The sequence below is a fragment of the Suncus etruscus genome, chromosome 7, assembly GCF_024139225.1.
Source record: "Suncus etruscus isolate mSunEtr1 chromosome 7, mSunEtr1.pri.cur, whole genome shotgun sequence".
Taxonomy (NCBI): Eukaryota; Metazoa; Chordata; class Mammalia; order Eulipotyphla; family Soricidae; genus Suncus; species Suncus etruscus.
Window position 1 is genome coordinate 82,146,450 of NC_064854.1, and position 12,173 is coordinate 82,158,622.

At 35.2% G+C, this 12,173-nt stretch overlaps 1 protein-coding gene across 1 annotated transcript in view; it reads right to left on the reverse strand.

The window, feature by feature from the left end:
* Nucleotides 1–257: 257 nt before the first annotated feature.
* The window catches only part of MLIP (muscular LMNA interacting protein), a 160,421-nt gene continuing 148,505 nt past the window's right edge, over nt 258–12,173 (reverse strand). Inside the window, 2 exon segments of the mRNA XM_049777647.1 lie at nt 258–272; nt 1,579–1,707. Of these exon segments, the coding sequence (XP_049633604.1) occupies nt 258–272; nt 1,579–1,707 (144 nt within the window).

Here is a 12,173-nt window from a genome sequence, read left to right on the forward strand (position 1 = left end):
AACTCAATTATTTGATCATGCATTTGCTTTCAAACTTTGCTTTTAGTACTCCGGATCTGTCTCTAGGCAAATTTTAACTTTATTATCAGTTCAAAAGTTTGTTCAGTTGTACATTTTTAAGCTACAGTAAATACATGTACATCTAGTCTCAGGTTCTTTAGTGTCTGACATTTTGTAATAGTGTGTTTTAAAAACATATTTTATGGCAGTGAAGCTGTTTGTGGAAATATATTGACTTAACAACAGTTTGAAATCACTCAACCATTCTGTGGCTGCAATATAAGAGAACACAAGAGTGGCCAGAGCTGTAAGTTGAGTATGGGCTCTTTTACTGTTTTCTGCACTAGTACCAATGCTGAGCTTAAAAGTTCTTTATAGCTCACTTTATTTTAAAGTAAATGTAAGCAGTTACACTTGTAATATGTTTTTGGTATATTCCCTAACAATAGATTCTAAACCTGATGATAGATATCAAAATAAAAGAAAACAGTTAAAAGAAGTTGATGTTTGTTGGTTTATAGTGTATCATAAATTGCCCCTCTCAAGCATGGTCGGTGAATAAAACTGAAAATGTTTGGTATTAACTTTTAAGTAGATTGTAGATTTCTTTCATTTTTAAAAGCTTACAGGCTAACTCATTACTTTCCATGATTCCAAGTAAAGTTGGTACAAGCAAGGATAAATTGGTTACAAAGCAAATAAGATTATATGTAGCATCTTTATACTTACAAAGTATTCAAATTTTTAATCATTTATCTTCAATACAAAGGCTTTTATTATACATAAGCAGGAGCGTAAATTTCCTGCCAGGAGAAACAATGTAAAGAAATGGTAATACCTCCTTTTATTTTTTTTTGTTTTCAGGGCCACACCAGTGGTGCTTAGGGATTATTCCTGGCTCTGTGCTCTGAAATCAATTCTGGCAGGTGATCATTTGGTATGCTGGGGATCGATCCCAGATCAGCCGTGTAAATGACAAACAACTTACCACTGTGCTATCACTCAGGCCCAAGGCAATTCCTTTTAATGACAAAAATTTTCTATATCTTGGGCCATAACGATAATTAATAGTGGTTAAGGTGTTTGTCCTTTACATGGCAGACATGGGTTCTATACTCCATATTTCACAAAGTCTCAGAGACCTTCAGGATTTAGTTCTTGAGTGCAGAGTCAGGAGTAAACCTTGAGCATCTCCTGGAATCGCTCCAAAACAAACAAAAAATTTCCCCCATTGAAAAATGAAATAAATCAATTCAAAGGCCCATAAATTGTAGTAATGTTTTTATATATCAACTTGATATCTTATAATGAATCTCATAAAAATAGAGTTTAATTATGCTAATAAAATAATAAACATATTACTAGTATATTTGTATTAGAGGTCACACTTGGTGGTGCTGAAAGCTTTATCCTGGACACAGGAGTAAATTTCACACAGTAATAAATCTCAGATGCCAGAGATCTAAAGAGCAAGTGCCTTACTCGATGTATTATCTCTCTAGAACCTCAAAATTTTTACACACATGATATTCAAAGATATTTAATAAAATATAAAAGATATTTCTTAATTATACTCACCTGCTCAGTAAAGAGCTCAGTGCTTTCTTCCAGGTACTTACTAAAAGGGTTTGGCTCATAGATTTCTTCTTCTTGTTTCAGTAATAATTTTGATTTTACAGGTGCTGGGCGAATGACTCCAGGTTTAGTCTTTATGAAGATAAAATAATTTTAAAGAAAGGAGCATTATTACAATAATTAGGTGAATCAAGTTATTTAGATGTTCTAGCAAAATGTATAATTTTGTAATTTTATATAATTCTGTAAATATATAAAAGTCAAGAAATCAAATAATTTAAACTAATTTTACTTTAGTTTAAGTTGTTATATCAGTCAATGCATAAAAACCTATCATGAGGATCAAATGGAAAATTTCAATTTATCTGGTCAAATTTTATTATTAAGTGCATTTAATTAGTAAATATTTTTCTAACAAATACGTATTCATTGTGTTTTTTGTGTCAGCATTATCATTCTGGGTATGGTGGAATACAGAAATTTGTTGTGTCTGTATGATGGAATTATTTTTCTGGACACTATCCCCATTCCCCTAAATTTACAGAAGTGAAGCTCAAGAAGTTCTATTTATATTATGTGTGATTAAATCACAAGCTACATTAACATAAGTAGGTAGAAATGGGTAACAAACACACTTTTACCTTTCAAGAACATGAAATGGGCATATAAAGTGCTCTGTAGGTACTAAGAGATAAACTGTATTATTTCAAATTTGGGAGCTATGGGATGTAACCTAGCTGGCATTAAAAAAAAATCTGGAATATCAAAAGGTAGAAAAGTACAAAAAAAGTCAGTCTAGAGAGCACAGAAACTTAAGCACTTTCCAGAAATGAATTCCAAAATAACCCGGTATAAGCTAATCTTCATGTCTTGAATTACCAGTTCCTTTCTTTTCTACATCAGTTTTCTAAATTAGCTTTTCTTTTGAATCGCTTTTTGAGTTCATGCCATACTCAGGTTTACTTCAACAGCTTTGGATTATATAATAGTTATTCAGAATGCATATATTTGTTTTGTTTTTGTGTCTTTGAGGGAAAATTGTTTTATTACTGAAATATCTGGTTTAAGTGGGAGAAAGGGTGGAAAGAAAGTGGGAGTAATATGTTTAAGAAAGAATTTAGGCTTTTGCAGAAGGGAGAAGACTGTGGTTACACTATAAAGTAAAAGAAAGAACTGACACATCCCACGTTGAGATACTGATAAACTGAGAAGGGAATGTATAAATAATATTTCTAAATATGCATTCAGTATCAGTTTAATGAGAAAGACACAAGAGGAAAGGAAAAGAAATGGGAAAGGAGAAATGAGTGGAGACAAAGGGATAAGAAGTACAAGAAAATAATTCAGTTTGGAGCAGTTTCAAAAAGATATTTCACATATACAAAAGCCTTATAATGCTGTAAAATATCTAAAATGATTGATAAGTTTAAAAAACATTTCAAATGATTCAACAAAAAGTTCTGGCACATTTCATACTTAAGTATTTTATTGTAACTATTTTTTTAATTCTTTTTCCTTTTATTGAATAGTAAATAAGCTCTTCTCAATCAATGTTAATCTCAAAAGGTAAGTCTTAAGGGAGAATGATTATCTATTGTTCTATAAACTACCTAATTGATTTTGTCTTGAACAAATGCCATCAGAAATACTTCTTTTTTAATAGATTCTCCCATATATGATTTATAAATACAGATTAAAAATGTGTCTCCCCAAGTTTGAGAAATATCTCTACTTAAGAAACTCTTATTTCTCTCATGGAAATTGTGTAGTAAAAACTAATACTGTGTAAAATCATAACCTGGTTCTGAGCTTAAGGTCCATAGAACAGAAAAGAGACCCTGAGCCTTCTTGAAGGTGACAGGGGTGGGAGAAGACCTGAGGGAAGGGACAAACCTCATCATGGCCATCACCATTACCTGCCCCCATGCTTAAGGGCTGCAGTGCAGAGAAGGACCCAGAGTACTTCATCAAACTCACTCACCTAGAAAAAAAACTCAAAATCGAAAATACATCTAATCACTTATAACAAAGTAATTTCACCAGACCACTTTATAAACAACGCAAACCTTCAACACTCTAAGCCACAAAATGCAAAGAAATATGGGTAAACTAAGAAAGAAACAAGCAGCCTGGGATATAGAGAGAAATTGTAGAAAGTTTCCCAGTCCATCAAAATGCACAAACCTATTACTTGAGGACATAAATGTGGCAATTAATGCCATAGCAATAGAAATCCAGGAATCACTAGCCAACAAGATTAAGAAATCCATAGATGAACAATTCACCAACTCAAAGAAGAACTTTTTCAGATGATGAAAGAATCCATACAAATGGAATTAAAGGAAATATAAAACGTCTTAGTGAGCCATATTAGCAGAATTACACAGTTGAAGAATTACGTGAAGAAAAACTACAAAACAAAAAATGACAAAGAAAATAAGAGATAAAGCATTGGAAAAAAATGTTAGGTATTTAATGAACAAAAACAAAAGAGATAATCAACAAATTGTAGGAATACCAGAAGTGGAGGGAATATGGAAAGGGGAAGAACAAGTATGAAAGAAATAATAGCAGAAATTTTTCCCACCCTCTGGAAAGAGGCACTGGTACAAATCCAAGAGGCAAAAAGAGGCCCTAATAAAATAGAGCCAAATAAACCAACACAACGACATATAATAATCCAAATGGCAAAAAAGAGAAAAATTAATTCCTTAAAGTAATAAGGGAAAAAACAGTCAAGTACAAAGGAAGGAACATAAAAATCAAGATTTCCCATTTGAAACTATTGAGGTAGAAGACAGTGGAATGACATATTTACACTATTGAATAAAAAAACAGTCAAGTACAAAGGAAGGAACATAAGAATCAAGATTGCTCATTTGAAACTATTGAGGCAAGAAGACAGTGGAATGACATATTTACACTATTGAATAAAAGAAACCAACATAAAGTCCATTACCCAGCAAAACTAATTATTATGGGAGGGAGGACTAAAAAATATTCTCAAACAAAAAAAAATTGCACTATTTGTACTAACCAAACTGTCTCTAAATGAACTATTTAGAGATAAATTACACAATCCAAAGACAAAACTATAAAACAACCACTCTACACAATACAATTGCACAACAGCTCTCTTGATCAATAATCTCCTTAAATGTCAATGGAATCACTCCTTCATTAAAAGACACATAGTAGAGAGTTGGATTAGAAAACAAATACCGGATTTCTGATGCCTGCCAAAAAAAAAACAAACAAAAACAAACAAACAAACACCTAAACGTATAGGATAGACACAGGCTTAGAATAAAAGGATAAAAATTAATTATTCAAGCCAAAGGGAAAAATTCTGGGACAGCCTTTCTTATATCAGACCAAATTGCAGTCAACCTCAAGAAAGTGCTCAGAGACAAAGAAGATTACTACTTACTGATCAGGGAAAACTTAAATTGAGAAGTACTAACTCTGGTCAACATTTATACACCAAATGCAGAGTCAGCAAAATAAGTAAGGCATTTGCTCACATACCTGGAGAGCATACAGAAAGAAACAATTTAGTAGTAGGAGAATTCAACACACCATTATCACCACTAGACAGACTCACCAGGCAGAAAACTAGCAAAGATATAAGAGCCCAAAATAGAAACTAAAATAACTGAAATTAATAGATTTATACAGGGCCTTCCAACCCCAGAAAACAGAATATATATTCTTCTCAAGTGCACATGCAACTTTCTTCAGAGTAGAGCATGCCTTAGAATATACCTAACTTGCACAAAGTCACAAATATAAGGATTATTAGAAGCACCCTACCAGATAACTATGCAACAGAGATCAACAAAGATTAAGATTGACTGTAAAAAGAAGCTATGTAGAAAACCCAACACCTGGAAATTAAATAACAACTGCTGGATCAAAGAAGAACTCAAGGAAGAAATAAAAAATTTCTTGAGACAAATGATAATGAGGAGACAAACTGAAAATCTGTGGGACACAGCAAAAGCAGAAATAATGGGAGAAATACATAGCAATACAGGCCTGTGTCAGGAGAAGGAAATGACACAATAAACAGTTTAAAGGACATCTTAAGGATCTAGAAAAACAGTAGCAAAAAAACCCAAACACAGCAGGAAGTCAAGAAATTATAAAAACCAGAGCAGAAATAAACAACATAGAAACTAATAAAATAATATAAAAATCAATGTGATCAGGAATTGGTTTTTTTGAAATAATAAACAAGATATAGATACCGCTGGCAAGACTTACCAAAAAAAGGAAAACATCCAAATAAATAAGATCCAAAATAAAAGGGGAGAGATTACAACAGAACTCCAAGAAATCCAAGACATCATGAGGACTTATTATGAACAACTGTACTCAGATAGGGTATAGTATCCAGAAAAAACTGACATATTTCTAAAAAAATATTAGCTTCCGAGTCTTGATAAGGAGGATGTAGAAAGCCTAACTGGACCAATAACATCTAAGAAAATTAAATCGGTAATTATGAAACTCCCCAAGAACAGAAGTCCAGGTGAATTCTATTAAACATTCCAAGAATAATTACTACTATTGATCCTCAGGCTCTTCCAAAGCACTGAAAAGACAGGAATACTTCCTAATTCCTTTTATGTGGCTAATATCACACTCATTCCCAAAGATGGCAGACACCACCAAGAAAGAAAATACAGACTAATCTCTCTAATAAATATAGTGCAAAAATCCTCAACAAAAACTTAGCAAACCGAATCCAACAATAAATCGAAAAGATTTTACACCATGACCAAGTAGGTTTCATCCAGGGATGCAAGGATGGTTCAACATACTCAAATAAGTCAACATCATACATCAAATAAATCACAAGAAAGACAAAAATCACATGATCATATCAATCTATACAGAGAAAGTTCGACAAAATCCAACACCGACTCATGATGAAAACACTCAGCAGAATAGGGCTGGAAAGAACCTTCCTCAAGATAGTTACAGCTATCATGAAAAGCTCTTTTATTATACTTATGCCCAATATTATACTTAATGGTTAAAAGCTGAAAGCATTTTTACTAAGGTCGAGAACTAGGCAAGGCTTTCCACTGTCTGTGATCTTATTCAACATAGTTTTAGAAGTCCCAGCAAAATCAATCAGACAAGAGAAGGGAATCAAAGAAATCCAAATAGGGAAAGAAGTCAAACGATCTCTTTTTGAAGATAATTCATGATACACATCGAAAACTCTAAAGAGTCCACAGTAAAACTCCTAGAAACAATTAACAAATACAGCAAAGTGGACAGCTACAAAGTCAATATGCAAAAGACAGTAGCATTCCTCTATACAAATAACAAAGTAGAGAAAGAGATTAAGGAGACAATCCCATTTAAAATCATATCCAAAAATATGAAGTACCTAGGAATCTACCTTACAAAAGAAATAACGGTCCTATACCAGGAAAACTTCAAAATTCTTCAGAAAGAAATTGAAGATGACCTAAGAAAATGGAAGAACATCCCATGCTCATGGGTAGGTTGAATCAACATTGTCAAAATTACTATCTTACCTAAACTTCTATGTAGATTCAATGCAATCCCTGTCCAAATTCAGGCATCAATTTTAAGGACTTACAACAATCATTAATAAAATTCATATAGCACAACAAAAGACCCAGGTTAGCCAAATACATACTGAAAAACAAGAAGCTTGATGTCATCTCTTTACCTAACCTCTTTACTATAATGCCACAGTGAACATATTAATTCATACCTCACACCTTATTCAAAATAAATTAAACCCTTAAAATAAAACCCGAATCTATGAAGTACATTGAGAAAAAAATAGGCAGAACACTTCAAGACCTACCATATTTTCCCATGTAAAAGACAACTTTTTTTTTTTTTTTGGTTTTTGGGCTACACCCAGCTGTGCTCAGGGGTTACTCCTGGCTATCTGCTCAGAAATAGCTCCTGGGGGACCATATGGGATGCCGGGATTCGAACCAACCACCTTAGGTTCTGGGTTGGCTGCTTGCAAGGCAAACGCCGCTATGCTATCTCTCCAGCCCCAAAAGACAACTTTTTAACCCATGAAAAACTCCTTATAAGTCTGGGTTTGTCTTAAACTCCAGTATACAGCATGCTGAAACTTACTTCAGCTTCAGGGACGAGTGATCCACCTTCCTCTTATCACTGCATATCATCCAGCTGCAGGCATCATCACTCAGTCCTCTGCTTGTCCTGATTAATCTTTCAGGGCACACAGAGGAACTGTGTTACCGATTGCTGCATCCCATTCAGCCTCTGGGTGTCATCGCTGGTATGAGGCTTTCTGTTGCTTAGTCCATTGTTCCGCTTTAATGGGACACAAAGGAGCACTTGTCGCCCTCTAGCAGTCCTATTAATCACTTCGTCCCAGCCAGCTGCTCTTGAAGGAGCCCCCTCTCCTTGCTCTCAATGTAGTTCACAGTTAAAAAAATCACAGTCACTTACTACATATGACAAATGTAAAATGATTGTTGTATCACCAAAGTCTAACTTTATTAAACACATACTATTAACCTTTGAGGGTTCTACTTTTTTTCTCTTATGTTTTTTAATTTCCATTGGGTGTGCATTAAATGAGAGGAAGTCTTATACAGCAAATATACCCCAAACCCTATATTTTAACAGGGAAAGTCGTGGGTCATCTTATACACCCAGTAGTTTTATACCCCAGATAATACAATATATATACTTAAAAAGTTATTTGTTTTTGTTTTTATTTTGTGGCCACACACCGTGATGCTCAGGGGTTAATCCTGGCTATATGCTCAGAAATCACTCCTGGCTTGGGGGACCATATGAGTTGCTGGGGGATCGAACTGCTGTCCATCCTAGGTTCGTGTGTGCAATGTAAATGCCCTACTGCTTGCGCCACTGCTCCAGCCTCTCAAAAATCTTTGATAATAGAATGACAATGGCAAGAACTTTAGCATCAAACCTAAATAAATGGACCTACATCAAACAAAAAGGTTTAGGCATGGTGAAAGAAACTCTGATTAAAACTAGAAGACAGGTAACAAAATGGGATACATTTTTGCACTCAACACATCAGATAAATGGTTAATATATAGGATATTCAATGCACTCAGAAAAGTGCTCTCCAAAAATTCTACTAAAGCCATAGAAAAATGGAGAGAAGATATGAATTGACACTTCTCAAGGAAGACCAAAATATGGCCAATAAAACATGAAAACATGCTCACCATCACTCATCATTAGGGAAAACCAAATCAAGACAGCAGTGAGGATGGCACACATCAAAAATAATGAGACCAACCTTTGTTGGTGGGGATGTAATAAGAAAGAAATTCTCATTCACTACTGGGATGGATGCTACCTGGTACACCCCCCTATGAAAATCAGTATTGAGGGTGCTCAGTAAACTCAGAATTGAGCTGCCATATGACCCAGCAATTGCACTCCTAGAAATCTATCCCCAAGACAGAAGGACATTCATCCCAAAGTATGTGTGCACACCACTACTTATCAAAATAATCAACACAATAGCCAAAATTTGGAATCAACCTCAATGTCCAACAATAGAAAAGTGGATCATGAAGATGTGGTACTTATATAGAATGTAATATTTCATAGCAGTTAATAACAATAGTCATAGATTTTGCAGCAATATGGATGAAACTAGAAAATATTATTTTAAGGAAGTAAGCCAGAAAAAGAAGATAAATACAGAATGTTAGCACTTATCTGAGGTATTTAGAATATATACCATACATACACACACACACACACACACACACACATATATATATATATATATATATATATATATATATATATATAATTATATCATGAACTAATACAATGGTCAAATAAAGTAGAAATTCCAAGCACCTTTGTTGTCAGTGTTCAGCAAGGAGAAGTTTTCAAATCAAGTGGAAGAGGGGCAACACAAAGCCTCAACTATCCATTATATAATAAATAAACCAGCAATGTGGAATCAGAGGTTTAGAGTGAATGGTTATTAAATCAACCTCTAACTACAAAAATGTATAATAATATCTTAAGATATTTATCCACAGAACCAGGTGCAGAATCTGAATGGAAGCCAGATAATCCTGTTGCAGTGATTACTAACAATATGTTTTAATATCTTAATTTTACCAGGTATAAAATAACCCTTCAGTTTCTTTGTCCACAGTGGTTCTTGGAAACAAATGGTGGACACCTTAATTTTAAACATCAGTTCTCAGTCATACTAGATAAATATACAGTGTTTATTATGAAACCTCGATAAAATACTCCAATTTATCCATTTTCTTTTGTTATGTCTTCCATTAGGACCTAAATCTAAGATCATTCAGACCACTGAAATAGTCAATGGCGCACCATAAATTTATATTACAGGTCCTATTCATCAATACGTTTTTGCAAATTACCATTTCCTTTTTTTCCCCCTTTTTCTCTTTTCCTTTTCCCCTATTTCTTCTTCTTTTTGTTCTTCATCAATTCAATCTATGCTAAATAAAAACCACTCAATCAGGTGGTCCCTGCTGGAGGGGCTCCCAAGCTTTCCCCGCCCTTCCCCCAGCCCGAGGATGGGAAGGGCACAGAGAGGAGGGCTGGCAGATCCTGGCTTCCGGTGCTCTACTGAATCCTTTCTTGATCCGGAGGCTAGCTCTAGTCGGCATGGGGTCGACCTGGGGATACCACAGGTCAAAGACCTCCCTAGCTTGGGGGGGCTGGGAGTCTTGGTAGGCCCCAAGCTGTCCCCTCTTCTGCCCTGGCCTCCAGGCCTTCCCTGGTTGCCAGCCCAGGTGGCCAGAAAAGGTGGGTACTAACTGGAGGGTGATGAGAGCTGCTTGGTTTCACTAAGGCAATCTCTGGCAATTTCTTACCAGTCTACATCATCAAAACCCCCGCGCACAGTATATCTTAATAGTATCCTTAAGTTGTTTTATGCATGCAGAATGTCCATCTTGTATTCTGCCTTCTCGCACACCCCTGTAAAACTCGTTTTTACTCCTTAACTCTCTTACCCCCAAAGCATCAGTACCCCCCAATTACACTTTTAACTTCAGTACTGCACAGTCCTAATCACAGAACAAAGTGGTGCACTGGATTTAACAATCCCCAACTATTTCAAAAGACATATAATGGACACATATGGCTTTTGAATATTTTATGTCTATTTTCTTTGACAGCTATCACTCTTACTAAATATTCTCTTTTACTGTGAAGATATTCCACACTTTTTTTTTATCTTCTCTTCTCTTTGTGAGCTGTTTAATAAGGAACTTTGGTGAAAGAGTTCCTCAGTTCAAACATAAGCATTAATGTTTGAACCATGCCATGGGGATTGTTGGACTTGTTCTTGCGGACCCCATATGGGTCAATAATGACACATGGCATTGTTCCTTGTTTGCATAGGCACATTAAAATGGGAAAATACTATGTATACAAATAAGTTCTTATCTAATAGAGATTGGAACACACAAATCTTGTAGTACAATGAGAACTTACACCCTGAACATTTACATAATGACCAGGCAGAGGCCTCAGAAGAATGGGCATTCTCCGTTCACCCATGAACCAGGGAAGCTATCTATGAAACATCCAAGGTCTTTTTTAACATCCAGGAAGCAATCCTCTACCAGGGAAGACCCTACTGCTGCTCTGACATTGACCTGCTCAAAAGAGACTTAACACTAAGCAGACTTGACAACAACGATCTGCTTATAGGCCAGGGCTTTCTGTATTACCCTTTAATTGAGAGGTAAAACCAGAGGACGCTCCACACAATCCTGACTTCAATGTAGGATATGCAGATTCCAGGATCTTTAATACAGAAACATGATACCAACAAACAGAGATTGTGTGAAAAATAAAAGTGTATTGACACTACAGTCAATGACTTGGATTGGCCAAACTAGTTTGCCTGGAGCCTAGAGTTGGTCTTATGCCAGGAAACTTCAGGGGTAGGGTCTCCTTGTATTTAGGCCAAGACTTTTCCTTCCCATGTCCCCCATATTTTGGTGGGCCTATGCAAACAATAACTGCACTCTAACACCGTTTTTACAGTGTTCCTTTGACACTAATCCTTAAAAAAAAACCCACTTAAACTTTTGAGGTTAACTTAAACTAATATGCATGTGCATGGAAATGTAAAAAATACTATGCCTTCAATATTTAAGGAGTTACATAAGTTTTATGGCCTTATATTGCTTTGTGTACTGCTAAGAAATGTTTTAATGTACTACAATCTAGGGACTTGAGGGACGAAATAATTGTACACGGGCTCTGTTTTATTTTTCTTAATGGGCTTTGGCTGAAAGTTCAAAATTAATGTATCAGCAGGGGGATTTCTTCTGAGAATTCTGTTTATGGGTGATTGTCCTTCCACTGTAACTTTACCTTGTCCTCTTTCTTTGTACCTTTGTTCTCATAATTAAAAAGAAAAAAGAAAAAAAAAAGAAATGACCAGCCAGATCACTGAAGTAACAACTGTGACCTTCAGATTTTTACTACAGAGCCTAAGCATTCAATACGCTCAAGCAAACTAACAGGCCCTTGCTCTTGTAACCTCTGTTCTCATTACTTCATATTTT